At 33.1% G+C, this 22738-nt stretch overlaps 2 protein-coding genes and 1 long non-coding RNA gene across 8 annotated transcripts; 1 reads left to right on the forward strand and 2 right to left on the reverse strand.

The window, feature by feature from the left end:
• Nucleotides 1-1083: 1083 nt before the first annotated feature.
• On the reverse strand, nt 1084-4807 carry Dysb (dystrobrevin binding protein dysbindin). Of its 3 annotated transcripts, none has more exons than XM_070308268.1 (7): nt 4609-4807; nt 3937-4050; nt 3448-3737; nt 3205-3360; nt 2983-3123; nt 2080-2902; nt 1084-1919 (listed from the first exon to the last, which is right to left on the reverse strand). In XM_070308268.1, exons 2-6 carry the CDS (start codon nt 3990-3992, stop codon nt 2814-2816), a joined length of 732 nt encoding a protein of 243 aa, XP_070164369.1. In that variant the 5' UTR covers nt 3993-4050; nt 4609-4807; the 3' UTR covers nt 1084-1919; nt 2080-2813. The 3 variants fall into 3 exon arrangements, with proteins under 3 accessions (XP_070164369.1, XP_070164370.1, XP_070164368.1); XM_070308269.1 differs by having other exon boundaries at nt 4605-4807; XM_070308267.1 differs by having other exon boundaries at nt 4558-4807.
• Nucleotides 4808-5160: 353 nt separating this feature from the next.
• Nucleotides 5161-22272, forward strand: LOC138939676 (R3H domain-containing protein 1). 4 transcript variants are annotated; one of them, XM_070307729.1, is made up of 10 exons: nt 12509-13423; nt 13637-13740; nt 16501-16961; nt 17027-17310; nt 17423-18637; nt 18710-18999; nt 19413-19502; nt 19620-19824; nt 19934-20035; nt 20122-22272. In XM_070307729.1, the coding sequence occupies exons 2-10, from the start codon at nt 13644-13646 to the stop codon at nt 20459-20461; spliced, it is 3084 nt and encodes a 1027-aa protein (XP_070163830.1). In that variant the 5' UTR covers nt 12509-13423; nt 13637-13643; the 3' UTR covers nt 20462-22272. The 4 variants fall into 4 exon arrangements, with proteins under 4 accessions (XP_070163827.1, XP_070163830.1, XP_070163829.1 ...); XM_070307726.1 differs by lacking the exon at nt 12509-13423 and adding an exon at nt 5161-5194 and having other exon boundaries at nt 19413-19824; nt 20122-22271; XM_070307728.1 differs by having other exon boundaries at nt 19431-19824.
• On the reverse strand, nt 8357-15849 carry LOC138939677 (uncharacterized). The gene is made up of 3 exons (XR_011447883.1): nt 15312-15849; nt 9144-9253; nt 8357-9021 (listed from the first exon to the last, which is right to left on the reverse strand). It is a non-coding gene; the product is annotated as an uncharacterized lncRNA (long non-coding RNA).
• Nucleotides 22273-22738: the final 466 nt, after the last annotated feature.

The following is a 22738-nucleotide window of genomic DNA, read 5'->3' on the forward strand; positions in this document are numbered from 1 at the left end:
TTATTCTTAAACTAATGAAAGGAAAAAAGTAATTATATATGTAAAAATTTATATTTCTGTCGTTAGTGGTATAATATTATGATGATAAAGTAATAAGGCAAAAAGGATTGTTACTATTTTTAGTAAATATCTTATTAACTATTATCTAAATGATATAATAGAGAAAAACCCATTTGATAAAATTTTCGAAATATTATTAAAAAATATATTATTGAAATATATCATGCCCTTGAAATTCAATGTAAATATCATATTTATTATGCAAATTCATATAATTATTAATTCTGAAAATAACTAGATAGATTGCTGTTTTTATATATTTTTTGTAGGATTAATTAGTTTTATATATTTCAGTATTGTGCAAAACACAAATGTGCGAGTGTATTAAATTTAATAGAACTCATTATGTTTGAATTAAATGGTGATTTGCTATGCATTTTATACAAATGTTAAATGTAAGTAGATGTGTTTTCTTATGCGTAAGAGAATCTTAGTGGAGGAAGGCATGTTTGTATATAATGCTCAGAAACATCAGATATCATTGAGTTTATCTCGCGCCCTATTTATGTCTATTAATAGAAAATAGAGTATATATAATGCAAGTTATATACATTTTCTTAATCATTGTATAAAAATTTGCATTTTACTCATTATAAGAAAATTTTTTGTGTTAGGTTCGATTGCACCAATATAATATGTTAACTTATTAACTTAAATTCAGAGAATAATCTGTTATTCTCTTTCAGATCGAAATGATTAAAAACTTTCTTTGTTTTATGTCTCTGATAAAGCAAAAAAAATTCTGATTAATTTGATGGACATAATGTAGATAAAACAAGGAAATTTTATTAATTAATGCTAACTGGAACTGGTGCAATCGTTCCTTGGCAAATATAAGTCTCGTGAATGTTAAAATTCAATACAAACTCAAGGTTCAAAATTTTGCACCAATCTCGACGAAGATAACTCAGGGCCCCAAATGTTTCACAATACATATATACTTTTTATATAATAGAGAAAGAAATAAACTCTGCTGCTATAAAACTTCACATTATTATTATTATGCATTGGGGAAAAAAGCAGGGGTGAAAATAATTACAATTACAACTTCTCAGATGAAATAAATATAATGACTAGTCTATTAATTTCATAGAATACTTTTATGTAATATAACTCAAATTTTTTTTTTTTTATATTTAACATTTTTATAAATAATTTTTTTCTTATACAGTTTTTCTAAAATCGATAGTTTCTTATTTAATTTTGAAAGATTGCATGTTATATTAATTTTTTATAAATAACTTGAAATGGTGCTCAAGATGTGGCAACATTATAGTTATTTATAATAATAAAATTAATAATAAAATACAATTCTCACTGTATCATTTATCAAGACTATGTTTATTATATGAGATAGTAATGTACACATTGTGTCAGATTTATTTCCTGACACAAATCAGATTCCCTAAGCATAACTCTTGATTTTATATTACACAAAGCCTATAATATGTATACGTAAAGTTTATTTACAGTACACAAGTATTTCTTATCCTTAGAAGTACATTGTTTCATATTATCTCTTTCATATATCTAAAATTTTTCTATTTTTCCTTCAATTATATATCAAAGAGATTGCTTATATTAGCTGCGCAACATTGCATGATTCTATACTTCTATGCTTCTACCTTCAAGCAGAAGCTCATCCTGAGCCAACTTTTTCTGTGCCAAATGCAAAGGTCGAATGTATCGAAAGTATTCATATACTTTATAACCGAGGAGAAGGCTGGTGACTGTTGTAATACCAATGCAGGTTTTTACAAAACCTTTCTGAAACTTGTCGTAGATTCTCTCCTTTCTCCTTCTTCTCTGAAAACTCGGGTCCATTGTACGCTATTTGTTTATTCGTCGACGAACACCCCCTTAAAATTTATTACATAAAAATATTATCATGGTATCACACTTGTAATAATAATATATTCGTTCTTTTAGAATGATAAATAACCTCATAAATTCAGTCTAAAAATACTAAAATATAATATCTACAATTTTGTTAGATTTATATGTAGTAAAATAGCGTACCTAAAAAAATGTCTATTATTTAATTCTTCTTGATTGATAGATATTTCTCTTCTAATCAGCTTTTTATTTCATGTTTGTGAATTAAAACACTGATATTGATATTGTGCCGCATGTGCGATAGTGTCACGATTTTCCACTGTATGGCGCTATGATGGCATGACTTTTCTTACGACGCGAATTTTATCAAATTTATGCCAAATATAAAGAATTTGCACAAATGTGCGATTAAGATTATTATGTCGATTTATTTAAGCACGATACAATATTTAAAAAATTTAACAAAATCTTTTTTTCTCATATCTACACATTTATGCATACGAGTTTCTGATCGGAATCAAAATCAGTTTTTCTTTAATCAAAGCATATTGAACAATACATATATATATAATACAATGATAAAATATACTTATATCTACGAAAGGATTATATAAAGTTCTAATAAATTTAAAAACCTGTTTATAGGCATTGATATATATATATATATATATAGTGTGCACGCGCGTGCGCACACACACACAAACAAGATTCTGGAAGAATTCATCTGGTAATTTTTTCATTATTTTTGGTCTTTTAAATCTTTTTGTATTAAAAAACTTGAATTGTCCGAGTCACAGCCTTAATATCTAATTATAAGAAATGCAGTTGAAGATTACATTTCATTGCATATAATTTCATCTTGAAATGAAGATCATAAGTTTGTAATAATGCACACACTCATGATTTCTCCTCTACTTCTAATTTTCTAAAAATTCATCAAATATTTTGGAATCGACGTCTAACACTATTTCGTCCAAAGATGGGCCTTGTGAAGAAACTGGCAGTTCTAGATTTACAATAGATAAATTAATAGATTCACATATCTTTCTTTTTAGAAGAAATATAAATATAAGAATAAAAACATACTTGGTACAGATCCAGTTGCTTTGTATTCTTCAAGGTCCTCTTTGAAAGCTTCTTCAAAGGTTTCCCGTCGTTCCTTCAATCTTTTTTGTTGGTTTAATTCATGTTGAGAAACTCTTTCAATGTGTTCTTTACCAAGTTTTGCTAAAAGAAAAAAAAAATTATATTAAATAATAAAAAAATATTAGCGATATGTATGAAATGCATTACATCACATAAAAGTACCTTTGAAATCATTTAATTCTATCAATCTCTTTTCTTTGTATAAAGCTAATTGAAATCTATGATCCAGCTGCCTACTTTGCAAATCTAACATTTCATTCAGATCTTCCAATCGATACAAAGCTCCTTCAACTTCTTCAAACATTTCTTGTAAATTTCCTTAGAAGCATATAATAAAAATCATAGTTTTAGAAAAATTTTCGTTTTTGTTATATCTTGTTATGTTCATCTTTAAAGCCAAGCTACCTATTTGGTCCATGAGATCTTGAATTGCATTGTTAATCTTCGGAATATAGGCTAAAGTACTGTTTAAACACGTAACACTGTTCCATTCGTGTTCAAGCTTGTCATAAATAGAAGATATCAGCGTATCAGCTTCCTGAGCCCTTCCCGTATTTTCCTCTGCAAGCTCATGAAGCTCATTCCATTGTAATTGGAAGTGATGCAATATATCTGCACCTGCATTGTAATTTACATTTCGTACATTGACAAACTTTTTGCTCTTTGGATGTTCAGTGGTTGATAAACCTCGTATACTGAAATAATGATTTTTAATACCTTTAACTTCTCTCTAACTTACCATTGTGCTTATATTATTATATTATTTCTCTTAGTCTATACAATGCATAATTTTTGCCAATTATAATTTGTGTTTTGTGCATGGTACTATCATCCATATTAAATTTGCATAAGAAATAAGAGCAGGCAGTATATCAAATGTAAATACTTTTTTACCTAGCAGATATACCTTCTTGCACTGTCTGAAACTTGCTACGTAGTGATCCAAACATATTTTGTTCGTAACAAACATTCGTTATTAACTTCGAATGCGCTATCAAATATGTCTATCTACAATGGACAACAGTTATTTCAATTTTCTCTTATAGACATTGTGTAACAAGTAAATATTTTCTACATTTTCAAATATTTCTAGTTTCTTTATATTAGATAGATTTGTTTTTGTATGACGCAAACTATAATTTATATAATTGTAATCTTAATTATATATTTCCATATATAATTTATACAATTTATTCAAAATGCGACTACAATTATATCTGACAATTATATCTTAATTATCAATGAATTATGTCAATTATATTATCAACCAAACCTATCAATGAATGTGATATTATATCACGGAATTTAATTTTGTTCAACAACAAATGTTCCTCTCATCACAATATATATAACAATTTTATAAAAAATCTTCATTGCATATGTATTATTACATATTTTAAATCATTACGAATTGTTAGTCAAAAACATAGAATAATAAAGAAATTTTATTTACACTTATTTCGAATTTAAAATGAAAAAAAAAAAAACATTACACAAAATAAAAGTTATTTTTACCAGTTTTTTTAATTACTGATTAGCATATATGATTGATGTATCATAACCTACAACAATGTTGAACTGTTTGAAACACTCGCAATGTTTACAAAACAATGCTCTCAGCATTAACGATTACTCAACAAGAATGAATCCTCTTTTAGGAAATTGTTAGAATTCAATTAACGGAAGAACGTTATTTTTGTGAGTGTAAAATGTCGTAAAATGTACATTAAAATCGGACAGAAAAAAAGTCAATGATTATTCTATAACTTTGTTGGTAATTCAGCTCGCTCGCTCGCTGTCGCGATATCGATGCATGGATACCACGAATATGAGAGTGATTGTAATTATGAAAGCGTGCTCTAGATGGAAGCACGGCAGGGTTCGATATTGGCGGCTTCTTTTCCATACCGTTTGTGGTGAATTAAAAAAAAGCTAGCGCCAGACTATGCGCCTATTCGCAATTATAATTCATGAATAGTGTGAATTGAAGATTCGTCAAATTCGACCAATCAGATCTCTTTATATCGTTAACGAATCACGAATTACGAGTCATGAATTGCGAATACGCGCATAGTCTAGCGCTAGCTAAATATAATTTACAAGTGTATTGTGCCAGTTATATCTTCGTTATCGCTTCATTATCCATTGAAAGGTAACTTTTTCGTTAATTTCTTCCGACGATTAATATGATTGTTTAAATACAAAGATCCCCAAAGATTTTTCAAGAACAACCGTATTGACTGAAGGAAATTTTACATGTTTGTATTAAAGCTTTCTTAATACGTGTAAAAAATTTAATCTGGCTAGCAATGTTTTTTTCTCGTCAAATTTGTCAATAAGTTCTAATATATGCAATATTTCATGAAAAAAGAAATGCAATCGTAAAAATTAAATAACTTTCAAATTAATAAAAAAATTATGCAGAGAGTTATATTTTGGACTATAAATTTGTACGCTTTTATCAATATGTTTTAATATATGATACATACATTTTAAAAGAGAGATTGAACTTTACTCGATATATTTTTATGATATATAAGATTTAAATTAAACAGCACAAAAAGAGACTTGATGATTAAAATAAATAAAATAATAAATAATAAATGAAATAATAGATTGTTTTATTTATGAATTTTTATAAATAATTTTGTTTATTTTTTTTAATTATATTTATTTAAGTTGAAAATAATTCAATTGAAGAATATAGAAACGTTATTTTTGTTTCATATTTTATTTTAGTTTTTAAAATACAACTTATTTGATTTCGCTTTATCGTATGTATTATTTAGCTCGAATAACTTTTTTATTCTGTAATTTAAATAATGGAATAACAAAGCATAAAATTAAATATCGCAAAATACAGTCTAATAAAAAAAAATATTACTCAGAACTACATGTAACCATGGCTTTTAATAATATTATCATTTATAAAGTTAATTATCACATTGAAATTAATTATCTTATCGTATATTGAAGTCAATTATCTCATATTTGATATAATTTTTGCCGACTGAGAGGTATAAACGCAGAATTGTAATAGCATTCAAATTGTTAATATAAAATAGTCCTCCAATTCTATCTTATTACTTGCATTGTCAAAATTATGTAATCTTTCCCTTAATTTATTTTGAATCGTCCAATTAGAAAATGTTAGAAGAACACATTGTTAAATCCTACTAAACTTTCGTATCCTAATAATAACAATTTAAGATTCGTACTTTTTTTTATAAACCTCGATAGCATTAATTCTTTGGAAAATTAATATGTATTTTAATTTAATTAATTTTTAATTTTGTTCAAAAAAATAATAAAATACATAGAAAAACAGAGAAAGGGGAAGAAGAGGGAGAGAGGGAGGGGAGGGGGGGGGAGAGAAAAGAAAAGGGAAGGAGAGAGAAGGGAAGGAAAAGAGAAGAGAGAGAGAGAGAGGGGGGGGGAACGGACAGTGGATAGAAAATATATGTATAATGCAAATTATTATTTTTACATAATTTTTAAATAATTCGCCACTTTATGTAATAAATCACTCAAAGTTAATTATTAATTACGCAATCATAGTGAACATGATTAAATATAATAGATCAACCCTAACATCATATATCAGTTGAAAATGCATATTAGATATTGTATGCTTTGCTTTCTTAATTATATAATCCGCATAATTTATATTGCATTCATATGTAGTTTTGTGATTCTAATTTGAGCAAGAAGAAGCAGGAGAAAAATGCGATCAAATCAGCTGTACATTCTATTATCCGAGAATATAAAAGTTCATCTTTCTTACTCGCACGCTCTATTTTCTATACAACGTTTTTATGAAATATTGAAAAAAGAAAACAGAGAAAGAAAGAGTATATAGAAAGATCATCAAATTTTGTTTAGTAGAAGAATCTAGTAAGAAGAATAAATCTATAGTCAGCATTGAAACAGATAAATTATGTAACTTTTTTTAAAGCTAAAGAATTTCAAATAAAAATTTATATTTGAAACCTCGTAATCATAGTTTTCGAACGGAGTTTTTTCAACGACAAAATTACTTCTTTACTTTTATAGCTTCAGTTAATTTTTACTTCTGTATATGTCAGTACAAAATTGTTGAAATGTTAAATATATTAATGTATTCGCCAAAGTAAAAGTCAATATTTTCATTATTATTGTTATCCATATATACATATATGAATATATAACTTTTCAATATGAAAACAAAAAATATTTCAAAGAAAGACAACTATCAATTGTACGATTAATTATGCCGATTTTGTGCATAATTGACCGATTGTCCCGTTCACAATTTCAGTAATTCTCAACGCATTGAACAGTCAGTTTGCTGGCTGGCTGGCTGACTGGTTGGTTGTTGGTTGGCTGGTTGGTTGATTGCGTCGTGTTGGTTGGTTCGTTCGCGAACAATTTGGCAACGTCGCAAAAGCTTAACTCCTTCTCCTCCCCTGTTTCGCGGTACCAAGCTGATGCGACTAGTGCCTAGCAACCAGTGAGGTCAACAATCGAGGTCAAATTGTGAATTAACCGCACCGCGAAAGAAAATATTATGACCGCATTGCTGATGATCTAAATTTAAATAATCGTATATTCTTACATCAATTATCCTTCGAATAGCATTAAGGATGTATTGGAGATACAATCCTAGACAAAAGTACCCGAAATTCTAAATTCTTAAATATCTATACCTACATATAGTAAAGGTAGATATGAATGACACGAATGATAATATAATTACATATTTGTAGAAACATATTTTTACACACACATTCTCAACATTATTTTAGCTCTTTTTGCAAATTTTCTTATTTATATGACAAAACTTTTGAGAGTGAAAATGCCTTGAATCTAACTTTATAAAATAAAAGAATTGTATAAAGTGAGGTTGTGTTGTTGACATATCGCGAAAGAAAATATTACTATTTATCGTTAGAAAGGCAAAATTGTTATTAAACATATGTATGAATAAAAACTTGCACAACAAAAATGTGGAAAATTAAGAAAAAAAAGTCGCTGTAACAAAAGAACAAAAAACTGAGCCTATTAGACAAAAAAATGAGTGAAAATTAAAATCGCAATAACTCATTAACGGTTTAGTGAATTAATATGATTTTTTTTTTAGTATATTAGAAAGACGTAAAGTACAATCTGACCAATTTTCATCAATATTGTACTATTTTAAGATAACTCCGATACATCCCTAAACCATCACACTGTTCATACAAGAAAAAGAAAAACGGGCGTGTCAAAGAGAATTGTTTACAGGGTTTGAAGAAGAAGAAACAAACTGCGTTTTTTTTTCTAAATAACTAACTTTACTAACTCATCACAAGAAGTAATGTATGATATATCAAGTTTAAAATATAGGAAAAACTTAAAGATAAAAAGCAGATAATTTTATTTTGTAAAATAACCGTTGTACATAGTTTTGAAATATATTCCTTTATTGAGAAATGTTATTTATGAAATGTGAAAAGGTCCGAGACCACATGGGTGGGTAGGTCTAACAGTGAAATATAGTGCTCACTAATAGATACCATCGTGTCTTTATAGCTGCATGGCTATAAAGCGAAGGCAAAAAAAAAAATGAGGAAAACAGATACGTAACACGAAGAGAGCCATTGTATATGCGGAGAAGAAGGATAGAGAAGAGAGAACGAAGGTGGAGGGATCGACTCAAAGCGAGCCGCAAGTGTATTGGTATAGATAAACATGTAGAAGTTCTTCTAGATAGATATGTGAATAGACGCCTCTCTGAGGTGGACGGAAGAGGGGATGCAGGAGATATAGATGAATATCCTCCGCTACGTTTTCAAGCATTCTCTCTCTGTCGAGTCTGGTCGTTTCTGATGTTCCATCACGCCGAGTGAGGTGAGGGCAAGCAAGCGCACCAGCAACAGCGGCGACCGATTGACCAGCAATACAGCGACGCACAGGCGCAGTACGAGCGTGGAAATTTCCAGTGCTATTTCGCCTTCACCTCTGCAGCAAAAGTAGCGGGGTCATAAATGAGAGAGAGGGAGGGAGGGAGGAGAGAGAGAGAGAGAGAGAGAAAAGAAACGCTATTACTTTTTATTGCGCTTTTTGCAAACGCATTAACTCACGTCACGGTTGAGTAATATTAGGCTTGTTATTCGCTTATTGCATTCGCGTTGGCTATACAGATTCATATTTGGCTATATGTTATGCTGAAGCATTGCCTCACGTTATTGTCCTGCAAAACATATGGGAATATGATATGGATTGAACATATGGGAATTATATGGATTGAAGTTGTCTATGTACCCATTATCTATATTTGCAATATGATATGCACATATTCAATCCATATAATTCTTCAATTGTAAGAGATATATTATCTTGGATTGTATACATATAATAAAAATGTTAATACTTATTAAATATTATTTTATTCATGTGTGCATTTTGCGTGTGCGATACAATAAAACAAATATTGCGAGTAGTTTTTATGATAGAATATGACCTTTTCTGATATATAATACAGAACAAGAGAAATATTAATCGATTTTAACGGGCTTGCAGTCCGGATTCGACGTTTGGTTTGTTTTGTGTCGCTTATGCTTACAATTGTATTAATATTGATTTAACAATATAAGTTGTCTGAATGTATTAAGACATATTACAATCATATGAAAAATGTCAATCGAAACTGTTACGTAAATTCCATAGAATGGATCGTATGTAGAACGTGCGCAGCGACGGGAAAAAAAGATCAGATATTTTTGCGTTGAGATACCGAAGAACTTTCACGAAGCTTTCAGAATAAGTTTGAACATGTTATAAGACGCAGCATCGCGGTTTCGGATAACAAAGCGCTATCGAGAACCCGCAGCTTTTTTTACTTTCCTTTTCCCTCTCTAACCAAGTGGCGTAACTTGAACAAAACTCATCGGGAGGGAATCGAGCTTAGAAAGTTGTGCGCAACTCGTAATGAAACTGGGCTTCAGGAGAGGCAATAGAAGGGAACGGTGGGTCAATGTACGTCACGGGATATCTCTCATCTCTCTCTCTCTCTCTCTTTCTTCTCACTCTCGCCATTTTTGTACCCAAGTTACGCCGCTACTATATCGTGGTAATCTCGCCTGCTCCAAGAAGAGGATTACCCTCTCTGTACGAACTAACACGGTCGTTGCGCATACTAGTACGGAGTTTCTAACCGTAGGACGGGGGAGTTATACAGACGAGGGTGGGAAATGAGAGGAATCGATAGTCAAGTATTTCACGGAATGTGAATACCGGCGGCAGCCGGATGCATATTTGACCATCCAATTGCAATTTGCAGCATTACAACGCAGAATCGGCGCAATTACAGCTGGCTGGCTAATTATACGTTTTCATTAGCTTTTATAGAGAGGACGTTTACTATATTAATTTACATTAATTAAACGTTTATTATATCAATTTTTATTAATAGGCATGCAGCATAGATTGATCGACAAGTTTCATATCGCTGTAACGTAAAATATATGAGACGAACAAATGGTATAGCGCTAATAGTTTTTCTATACAACTAAGCGCAGTCTGTACGCAAACGAAGTGGCCTTTGGCCGTAATGATTCCATTCTTCTTTGATAGTTTGTTATTTTGCATTGCAAGTAATGACATTATTCGTTCGTTTGTTACGTGGCGTAGATTCATTTCATATTGCGCATAAAACGCCTTGATTAACTACAACTACTTATACAAATAATGAATGCGAGATAACTATTCTACTTGCCCCGGGGCTTTCCATTTAAACCTATCAAGTAGAGCTGCGTCACTAATGGCTAAATATAGAATCCCGGTATTGTGCTATTTGAATATCTCAAGACCGAAATTCGTTACGATCAATAGACTCGGTAGATTCGGCCGTTTTCGACATGTTCCGTTAAGTTCCCCCTACTATATTCGTCCTCAGCGACCTCCATTACCAGCCACGCCTCACTCACGTAAACTACGTTAGCCAAACCGGTTATTCGAGTTTATATCGTTATTTTCATTGTACTATTCAAGCTCATAGTTTTCTTAAAACATAGGATCTAAGAATATTATTTGTAAGTTTATGCTTTTTGTTTCACATGCATATACGAGATTGAACGATGCGTTTCACGCTGATAATAATATTACGTGATACGCACATATTATTAGTTATAGTCAATAAATAGGTTTTTTTTTCTAATTTTCTTAATATTCTTTTTTTTAATTTTCTTTATATGTGTGCTTGCGACATCACAAAAAAAAATATATATATATATAAAAGTCATATTACAATAGATATAAGAATTTACAGTAGTATTCTATAATATACTATAGTTTCGCTTCAATACAGTAACTTAAATCGGATATGATGAGGAGGGGATTGAGAAGGAGAAGATTGAGCTGACGCGGTGACAGGTTCAATTACAATAGAACACAAAGCACGATAAGTTTATCATGACTATCTCTGAAATAGCTTTGAGAATTGCCTAAATTGTCGGTTGATTTTTGTAGTACAACTATCGATCGATATACGTATATATTAGAGTTCACAATGGCTATGTGACGGTATGTCAGAGAGGAAACGAACCGCTTCAATTCCTATAGAACCAGAAGAACGGTCGCAAAATTATGGATATAAATGTCGGCAGTGCTTTTAAGTACAATGGATGACAGGTGGCAATTGGATAGCTGGCGTTGACGATTTCGCTGGGAATTGCATGGAATGAGGGATTTGGTCGAAAGCTACGGTATTTGGAAGAACGAGTGCGAGTAAGAAAGAAAAAGAAAGAAAAAAAAAGAGAGGGAGAGAGAGAGAGAGTGGGGAAGGGCGAGAGGAAACTTGATAGAAAAGGATGGCACAAAGATAGAGAAGCGACAATATACGGGAGGGAGGAAGGAGAGGAAGGCAAGGAACATGGGATAATTTAGCGGACTGCGCCTGCGTCGCGAGCGACCGCTATCGCTCATTGGTTCCCCACTCACATTTGAGTGCACACTAGGTTGACTTAATTTCAATTCAAACTCCTTCCACAACCGCTTTCTCTCCCGTTGCGCTTCTCTCTCTCTGTCTCTTCGCTTCATCTTTTACTCGCTGTCCTTTATTCGCATTCGGTATCATACTTTTTTTATACTTGTTGGGTTCCACGCAAAGAAAATATACATATACGCATGCTACGCGTGTATAGGGATACAAGATGTATCAAGCATACAGCGACCCTCCAATCGAGTGCCGTAGCAAGAGAAATTAATGGGGCAAGGAGCAAGAGGCAAAGGAGAGAGTGCAAGAGAGCAAGAGAAAGAGAAGGGAGGGGGGGAGGGGGGAGGGGGAAGGAAACAAATGGTGGGAGATGGAAGAGAGAGGAGAGAAGCAATAATCCCGCCATCTGCTGCAAGAGCGAACGACGCACGCTACCCCACGATCGCGCGCGCGCGCGCGCGCGCGTTCTTACGAAACAGCGCATCTGAACGTTCTGAACTCGTCGCTGAACAGTTCGGTGCTTCAACAGTTCGACACCGATTCATACCGAGTTGATTATCCTGCTGTTTGCGCGCGCTCGCTCGCTCATCCGCGTCTTTCGTCGCCGCCATATTAGCAACTTGAGATATACATATATATATATATACCATGTACTAATAATAAGTTCAGATTAGACGCGACTAGTAGTAAGACGATAAATCACAACCGCGGAGATTACGCATTTAACCGTCGAGAATTTTCCTCAAATCAAAGTACAATTCGACGAGTGTAATAGTACTGTATACATGAGCGACTAGCAGTGATCAAGCTATAATAATGTCAGCCATGTTTAATCATATATAAGAGAAAGCCCCTCCCCGAGGAAAGCGCGGGAGTATGATTGTATTCACGCGAGCATAAAACCGACAACAGGAGGGATCGACTAGTGCGGCGTACCTAGTTACTCTTACGCAAAACGTAAAAGAAATGAACACCGTCGCAATCCACGAGATCCAAGAGAACCGATTTCCCCCGCTTATATCGCCCGGTGCGCGCCAGGAAGATACGACATTAGCAAACGAGCGTGTTTAATTGATTTTACCTACCGCTGAACAGTGAATTTACCGATTCGTAGCGTTTTAAAGCAATGTCAAGTTGCCGGTGTGTATAATCTATCGTGATCAACATCCCATATTCCGATCTTGCGCATCTAAATCCGTCGCAATCATCTACGTGACTAATAAAGCAGCCATTCGCTCTTGAATCGAGACTCGATGCGGGACTTCGAGTTGGTTCGGTAAAAATTACGATTCGGTAAATTACAATTCGTGATAATACGATATCGTGTCGCGACTAGTGTGTCCGATGGAATTTTAACTTCGAAATTCAATTAAGGATAGGCCGATGTTGACGATTTTATGACAATTCACATTGTTGATAACAATGCCTGTAAGTACGATGCATGTTGCAACATATAAATTTATGCGTAAAGATGATGAATAAAGAAGAGAATTACAAGTCGTAATAAATATAAAATAATTATTTGTTTATTTATGTCGGATCAATGAACATACGCGTATTGAATATAACGCGATTGGATATTCAGACAAATACAATTCCCTGCATCTTTTATTAAAACTTATATTTTTATTCCGTTTGCAGATTGGAAATGAACAATCCGCTGGATCACGATTTTGAAACATTTAAATTTTCTACGCAAAATAAGATCTGTAAAGACGGCGCTGTGGAGCTGTTACAAAATTTCGGTATGTGTTTGTATAACAATTATGTAACAATTCTATAACATAGACTAATACTAATTCCAAACGTTACAACTGTGTAATATGAATTAGTATTATTAGTAAAATCATCCTTTCATATATCACAGATCTTGAATAATTCTTTAGGAAAATGTTCAGTATAAAATAATTTACATACGGTATATACCGCTAAAAGGTATTACGCTATTTATGGAAACAGGAGAATCGTTATTTTAAAATGAGAACAAAAATATATTTAAATATTATTTTATTATTCTTATTGTATGCTTTAATATCAAAAAAATTAAAAATTATAACAAATAATAGAAATATTAAATTTTTGATTCCCCAAAATAGCTTCCCTGGCCCTCTCAATCAACGGATCTTAATTCGATAGAACTATTGTGGAATGAACTTGATAGAAGTGTCCGAAAAATGAGACCGTAATTAAAAACAACTGCGAGATTATTTGTAAACGCGCTGGAATCAAATAACAATAACAACTTTGAAAAATTGTCAAGAATGCCAAGAATATGTATGGTAGTAAATTTGATTGAAGCAATCGATTGCTTCGAAGATTGAAAGCAAAGAAAGGCTATTTTAAGAACCAAAATTTTATTATTTATTATAATTTTTTATTTTTACGATATTAAAGCATAAAGTAATAAAATATAATTTAATAATATTTAAACACGTTTTTATTTATTAAAGTAACGACTTCCTTCTCTCTATATAAATAATGCAATATTTTAAACCGGTATATTTATTTATTACATAAATGCCTATTAGATGTCTAATATACATTTAATAGACGTTTTTTTCGATCTGTATTTCTCACTGGGATTATGTCGTATTTTAATGAAAGTTATAAAAAACTGATTGATGTATAAGATATTGAAGAATATTATCTATGAAAACAAATCAGCTAATAATATTACCAATATTACTGCTATTTTTTCTATGAAAGTTATATTCTCTATTGAATCTAGATTCTTTATACTTGTATTACATAGTAATAATTTTATTTTTGATTTTGTTTTCGTCTTTTATCTCGTATGATGAATCTCTTAATGTCTATATCATTGATACATCAAGATATATAATGTTTATTTTATTTTATAAGATGTAGTATTTTAGATATAAGCTTTTAGCCTTCTGCCCTAACAATAAGTCCTAAAATGACATAATCTCTGGTCAGAAATGTTTCCCGCATTGCCTGAAGCTCTAATATCTAAACTTTAAGCGAGCTGATCAAATTCCGCCAACTCTTAAAGTTTACAACTTAAAAGTTTCGACCGATATAATTCTAAAAAGGCCAAACCCTTACTATATCTATTGTATAGACCCGGCTTTAATAATTATTATTATTTTTGTGACTTGTATATAGGAATAAATACGCGAAAATTATTTGGGAAACAAAAAATTCCCTCGACTCTTGTGGCTATACAACACTGGCTATACAAGCTCGTGTCGGTTACAGGTTAGGAATTCGTAAACATGCGGCGCGTGACAAGAAGCGCGTGTAATCGTTTCGCGCGCGATACGTCCTGTCGTACACATTCCATTTCGCAACTCACCTTTTTAATGTCTACGATACTTTGTTGGAATACTCTCCTTCATCTCGTTGATGAGATTCAAGTTTTCGTACAAGGAACGTCCGCCATTCTTCCCATGGCATTAAAGCGTTCTTCCTCTTGTCATGCAACGTATATTCTTTTTTCATTATCTGTTCTTCTTTTTTCAAAATAAATCTTGTGAGATAAAACACTTTTGCCTTATTTTGACGAAACTTCACTCGACCGTTCAATCCTGGGGGTTTTCTTTCTTCTCAAATTATATTTGAAAAGAGAGATGGAGATCCTCGCGCAATTAAGATCCGATAAATCGACGCTGAGGAAATTAGAGCGATTTTTTGCGCTTTCACGACCACGATTCCGACCACGACGACTCGCCGCGATATTACGAGAGAATACATCGCGATGGACCAATCGATGGCGGGAAATCGCGAGCCGAAAGCGGCCAATGCGGCGCGCGCTTTGGCCGCGTATCGATTGGCGAGTTGCGTTTTCAATTATTGGCGAAAGGCAATTATTTTCATCCAAGGCGTCTACTATTTTGCGCAACCGTTACCGTATGAGTGAGATAAAATCGCGCGCATGGCTTTGTTTACATATCGTATGTAAATATATATATATATATATATATATATATATATATATATATATATATATATTATATACATATGTATATATATACGTACATGTATATGTATGTACCGCCGCCGATGTAACGTGTATCTCTATTCTCTTGCGTATAACGTGTGCGCGAGAACGAACTTACGCGCTCGCGCACTACGATTGAGCCGAGTGTCATTGCTGTGAGAACGATTTTTGACAGAGGTGAAAGAAAATACGGCAAATCACGGCCGAAAAATCAACGATCCGACTTTCTAACAGATTATACGCGTTTGTGTCGATAGACAAGGACGTTCCCTATTGGTATTTGATCTTGAGTATGTAGCTATATCTTTTTCTCTTTCTCTCCCTCCTCTTTCTTTCTCTCTATCGTGCGTCTATACTTTCTCTCCCTCTCCTACCGCTCCGTATAACGATGTAACTTCTGCGCACCAAACAAACTCTTTACACGTACAAGAACGTAACACCGCGCGCGTGTGTAATGCATGCGCGCGATACGGCATTTCGGAGAGATATGTAACCTCCTTGGCGGGAGAAGTGTAAATGACGGCATCGATGCATTCTGTTTTAGACGAGCGTGCGAGTACTCCCAGCTCGCCGGATGACAGTTTGAGCGATCAGCAATTGTTGCTGGATTGCGGGATTTGTGGCCAGCAATTCGCTTCCAAAAAACAGCTGCGTACCCACATTCATACTCATCTGAGGAAACCTCGCATTGTCCTGAGGAGAGTGACTGGTCCAAAGGTAGTGAAGGTGAGAAAGTGCGAAGACACATATTGGTTGGATCCTGAGAAGAAGGGTCTGCTGAAGCTTACTCTGAAGAAACAGAGTATCTCCGAGTCTCTGAAGCTCACATTGAAGAAATCTTCAAAGTCGAAAGATTTTACCGTTGTGAATAGTAACTTTAATCCAGTTATCAAGGATCATCAGCAAGGAGAAGTGGCAGGTGCTAAAGAGAATGATCAAAAAAATAACAAGGCAGCAAAAGGTTCAGTTAATGAACCTTTTGAAAACGTGATGGTGGACCAACAAGTGAGTTGTTTTGTTGGTGCTAAAGTTGAAATTTTGTTTGTTTTCTATAACAGTTTTGTTTACAGGATGATTATGACAACATTAAATTTGATGCAGAAGATCAAAATCCTTTGGAGGAGAATGAAAGAGCATCCATAGATGTTAATGAGGGTGATTCTGGTGTAGGAAGTGATATGGCGAATCCATCTGAGAAGGAAGATCAAAATGTTGACGATATACAAAGTACTGATAACTATGACAATTCTGAGAAAAGGCTGTCAGAACCTGAGGATCATGAGGAGTCGGATGCTTTAGAAGCAACTTGTAGAGAAACTATCGAAAATTTGAAAAAACTCGGAGAGCAGTCGAAGTAAGTTGATAGATTATGATATCGGATAATATAGATTGCAAACATCTAATGCAATTCACACATCGACGTTTACATTTTGATCATTAAATATTTTAGTCGCAATTTTTTACAGTTCTAGATCAACAAATCAATTGATTGATAATTCGGCTGCTGAGGAAGAAGATGATAGAAACCATGATTCCGATATGATACATACTCTCGGAAAGAATCCTTCCATCAGCATTATTCCAAAGTCTTCCACATTTTCCAATCATTCGACGGAATGCGCTTCAGTATGCGATAACGAAAATAAGAGTAGAGATTCGACTGAGCAGCAAGCACAAGATTTTAATTGGAATCAATTATCCACCGATTTGTCCAGCAAAAGCAATGAGGATCTTAATAAAGAGGACGGCGAGCAACAGGCGGATGCTAGCAGTGATGCCAGCATGGAGAACACCGGATCGCTCTTGCATAATTTTCTCATGGAGCATCAGAGACGTAATCGTAACGAGGTCTCTTTATCAAACAATTTGTCTAGCGAGACGTCGGAGTATGTGCCTCTTGAGAAACTGGCGGAGACCGTCAACACATGTCGCATTTGCAACGAGAAATTTAAAGATATCGCGCATCTAGATGAACATCGTAGTAAAGCCGGTCATTATCAGTGCAATATTCCAGAATGCGCTAATCTTATCTTCCATTCGGCGATGGAGGTATCAATACATCGGGCTCAGACGCATGGTACCCCGCTTTCGCCGAGTGTGAGCCAACTATCGCCTCATAATCAATTGTCAAACTCTCCACACATGAATCAGAATTCGCCGCACTTGAGTCACTCGCCTCATGCCGCGCCTGTGGATGCATCATCAACAAACGGCTCACAACAGCAACAACTCAGTAGAAACTCGCCATTAACATCACCGCATCAGACTAATTCGCCAACATTTAATGCGGCTGCGGCGGCGACTGCTGGCGCTACGGGCCAGCAGATGCAAATACCGCCGGTAAACTTTGAACAATTACCACCACCAGTGCAACAACTGGCCCAGCAAGTGCAGCGTATGCCTCTCCCACAGGCGCAAATACCTTCTAGTCTTCCTCCAGGTGCAAACACGATGATACCTGGGCCGAATTATTTTGTACAGCCACCGGGTCGACCGCCCTTGTACAGAGTACCCGGTCCGCAGAGTATGCACTATCCTCCGCACATGGCGCACTTGTATCAGTACGGACCGAGTCCTTATCCTCCAATACCTGCGCCTCCTCCGCAGATGCATCCACAATTGCCTCAGCAAATTCCACGTGGGCGATATCCACCATCAACATCCGTCGTTCAAAACAGCAGGTAAATACAGATCTCGTATATCATATCTATACATGCGAAACGTTTGATGTATATGCTACTTTTAACTTTCAGAGCACCACGGTTACCGCAGACTGGTTCGGTTCCTCGTCAGCGTATGAAAAGGCCCATACAGCAATCTGTGCAAGTTCAACCGCAAAATAATGCCGTAAAGCAAAGGCGTATGGATGTTCTATTGCCCGATAGAAACGAAGACGCGGACTGTCACGTCATAGCGCAACAGAAGAGAAATGACGGATTACCCGTTATTCAAAATGTTCAGGGAGCTACCACCCAACAAACCAATAGAAATGATTCTACGATACATCTTACAGATTCAATTACTCTAAGTGTTCGACAACCTGGTAAGTTTAAATTTACCTATCAACCATTGAACTTGTTATGAAAATAAATGAAAAATATTTTTCTCTACGACTATACTTGGTCGTTTTCTTTAAGTTCTGTTACTTTTTTTTTGTTCCATGTTGCGTACTTTATGTAAAGTGCCTCTTCTATGAAATTTTGTTTTTATAGTTTTATGCAACAATATTTTGAGTTATGCTTTTGTAAAATTTAAGTTTGTATATATATTATATTTTCATTATGAAGATTTTTTAATATTTGCTTTGCTAAATTTTTCTATTAACTTTATTTTACTGCATATAAATATGTTCTATTTTTTTTAGATAAATATAGATTTTTTAATTGAGAATTACTATATTCACAGAAGGGGTGCATTACAATAAAATAAAGAATGCTATATTTTACTAATCCAAAGGTTCTACCCCAACTCAAGTCCAAAGCACGTCAAATCCAGGGGGAAAGAAATCCGACGCCAAGGCGGTGGCAAATGTCCTCGCGGCTCGAGGTATAACAGTTACTCCAGCTGCAAATAAAAATAAGACAAGTGAACAAAGCAAACAGCAGATATCTCCCCAGCAGCAGCAGCGGCCACCATCTTCACAGCAGCCTTTAAATGTTACAGCGCTCAATCTGAATTCTGCTATTTCTATCATACCAACTAGTTCACAAAGAAAGCAGGAGCAAGGACAGTTTGCTGTTCCGCAAAACAAACAGAATAAATCGCCGATTAATGAACAAGTTGAACGACCGCCGAGACCACCGACCGTGGATCTTACGCAGGATACTCCACCGCAAATGCCAGTCGTTAGACGTGGTCGTCCGCCCAGGTAAGAGCTGTCCACTGTGCTTTTCGTCGTTGCCTAATTACAAACAATTTATTAATTAGTGAGTACATCCATATATAGCTCATAACCACATTATGTTCGCGTTTTCCAGAGCGTTATTAACGTGTCAAATATGTGATAAGAACTTTCAAAATCAAGACATATTGACACAACACATGGCAACTCATCGAACGACTAGCAAATTGCTTCATAAGTGAGTTAAATTATTCTTTTTGTGGTTTACTCTTTGAATAGCGATAATAGAACTGATATATACAATATCTTTTTCTCTTTTTTAAGATGCAACCTCTGTCCTGCTCAATATCCCACAGTTCAAGCGTTGACAACGCACAAACAAACTTATCATAAAGAAGTCGACACTATGGCACAAAATGGAGGCGCCGAACTGGCTTTACCGGTCGTGGATTTAAAATCGCCACATGTCTTAAACCGCTTGTCAAATCTGGGCATTCAAAGCTACATACCATTGTCACAACTAAGTGCTCAAACTGGCGGTTACTTTGGTCTGCCGATCATCACGATAGACGGTGCAAGAAACTCGAGTACCTGTAATTTAGGTGCGCTTGGTGCTACCTCTATATTAAGTCTCGGTCCTCTTAAGCATTTATCAAACAGGTAACTGTGGACGCATTTGGCCTATTTCATATGTGCAATCGTGCTCCTCTTTTATTATTATTATTATTCTCATATTCAAATCGATTACTGTATTGCCATTGACCATGACACATATATTGTCTTAATCTTCGAAGGGAAATGATCGTGATATAGAGTTTAAGTAAAATTATTATATAAATGTGCTATTTATCTTATATAAAGAATATACGAAAGTACGTTTGTATGAGTATACTTGAATAAATTTTGTATAAATATACAAATACATTATATTCTTTATATAAGAAATATATAGAGAAGATTAATTTTGTTTATCTTGTTATAAAAAAAAAAAAAAAAATTGGTTGATGACTGAAACATGAAAATTGTTAATTTATTTATAGATTTAAAGCAATATAGTATTTTTTCATATAACTTCTCATTAAAGTCACATTATTATATTTCGATAAAATAAGATTTAAGACCCTTTAAGAGACCTTAAGAGAAAAATAAAGTGTATAATATATCGCTATAAAAGAAATCTTAATGAATTATTTTTGTATGTTTTTTTTTAATAAAGATCTATCAAATAGAAAATTTTCTGTGCTAAACTTATATGTTTTATATATAAATCATCTAAAAAACTGGATCTAAATCTTTTGTTGCAGCATTATTATTTTAATCTAAGATATGTATAAGAAAATCTAATTACGAAATATTAACGATGTCAAATATGAAATAATGTTATTATATCATAGGTAAAAAAGTAGTATTTTGATTAGTTTTATATGTAAAATCTTGTAATTTTTTTATCGATAATTTTTTAATCGATATTAATAAAAAAATAAAAATTAAGTTATTTAGGAGCAAGTTTTTGTTTATTCATATCAAAAAATATTTTTGTTCATATACTTGTGCAATATATGTGATGAAGTATGCTAATGTACCTAATTCAGCAGAATTATTCTGCCAGATAACAAACAATATCTGAAATGATTATATTAATACAATTGTATATGTAATATCTAATATTGTGTTATATATATATGCACATAAGATTCATACTCCGTCTCGAAAAGTACGAAGATTACATTTCTTGAAATGGGCAGCGTTTACATGTAGGGCTATAAGAAAAATATTCTACAGTTTTGTTGAAAGAAGAATAAAGAAAGTCTCCTATATAGTTTCTATTTAACAAAATATTAAAACACAATTTATTAAGTTGTACATACATTTTATAAAAAATAAGAGGCAGAAGAACAGTTATATTCGTTTATATTTGAAAAATGTCTTTATAATAATATCACAGATAATATAGATAACACTTATACATTATCAACTATATAATTCATATGCACGAGAAAAATCATATGCAATCTTTATTTATTATCATTCCTATTAATTACAAATGTTATATTGTAAATAATTCTCATTATTTTCTTTACAAGTACACACACACACACACACAAACACAATATACTATTATATATAGTATGTGTGTTTACATGTATACTTTGTATATTGAAATAAGTCGCCATTTCTCTATAAATTTGTAGAAGAGCGCTCTATTATCACGAGTGATTGATAATACGATACTAAAATATTGTATATATTTGTATCATATAATAAAAAAAATAATACATATGGACATTTCTGTCACAATCCAAATGTACACATAATAACAGTTGGGCATTATATTGTTCATCTTTGTTTAAACGAAATGTTTAAGTAAATAAATTTAAATGATTTTGTTCCTTTGTAGTCGAGCAGAGCGAGCTTTGTGAATTCCAAGATGTTATTTCGCTTCTCCTTTCATATTTTGTCTGAGAATCTAGCTATTAGTTCTAGCTATATTAGTTTCTCATGCAATATTTGCCATTTAAAAGAAAAATAATATAGACATGTTACTTTTTTTATTTGACTCTTTTATTGTTATTTCCCTACCTGTCTGTGATATTTCAAATTTGCATTGTTAATATTGTAAAAAAGATACATATATGGTGTTATATATATAAAATTTTTACTATAAATTATATACATGTCTTTTATACAATATATAATTTTTAATTGTATAGATTATAGATGGCAATCAAAAAATCCTATAGAAATTATAAAAAAATTGCATACAATTTTTCCTTTCTTGTTATCATTTTCCTTTAGCGAATATATATCAAGAAAAACAATTATTTAAAAATTGTGGTTTTTCAATTTTTAATATTATATATATATACATATTTATATTTTAATTTGATTAAAATAAATTTTACCCAAATTTAGATGTGAACAATGTAACTTTACTATAAAC

This window comes from Polyergus mexicanus, unplaced genomic scaffold, assembly GCF_030449975.1.
Source record: "Polyergus mexicanus isolate NDT 795.1 unplaced genomic scaffold, iyPolMexi1.0 SCAF_15, whole genome shotgun sequence".
Lineage (NCBI taxonomy): Eukaryota > Metazoa > Arthropoda > Insecta > Hymenoptera > Formicidae > Polyergus > Polyergus mexicanus.

Coding starts and splice junctions, on each gene's coding strand:
- Dysb (XM_070308268.1), bottom strand. CDS start 3,992: ATGTTTGGATCACTACGTAGCAAGTTTCAGACAGTGCAAGAAGGTATA. Junction 3,124..3,204: donor AGAATTAAATGATTTCAAAG/GTACTTTTATGT, acceptor TTTTTCTTTTAG/CAAAACTTGGTAAAGAACAC. Junction 2,903..2,982: donor AGCAACTGGATCTGTACCAA/GTATGTTTTTAT, acceptor TTGTAAATCTAG/AACTGCCAGTTTCTTCACAA.
- LOC138939676 (XM_070307726.1), top strand. CDS start 13,644: ATGAACAATCCGCTGGATCACGATTTTGAAACATTTAAATTTTCTACG. Junction 13,741..16,500: donor GGAGCTGTTACAAAATTTCG/GTATGTGTTTGT, acceptor ATTCTGTTTTAG/ACGAGCGTGCGAGTACTCCC. Junction 18,638..18,709: donor TCCGTCGTTCAAAACAGCAG/GTAAATACAGAT, acceptor TTTAACTTTCAG/AGCACCACGGTTACCGCAGA.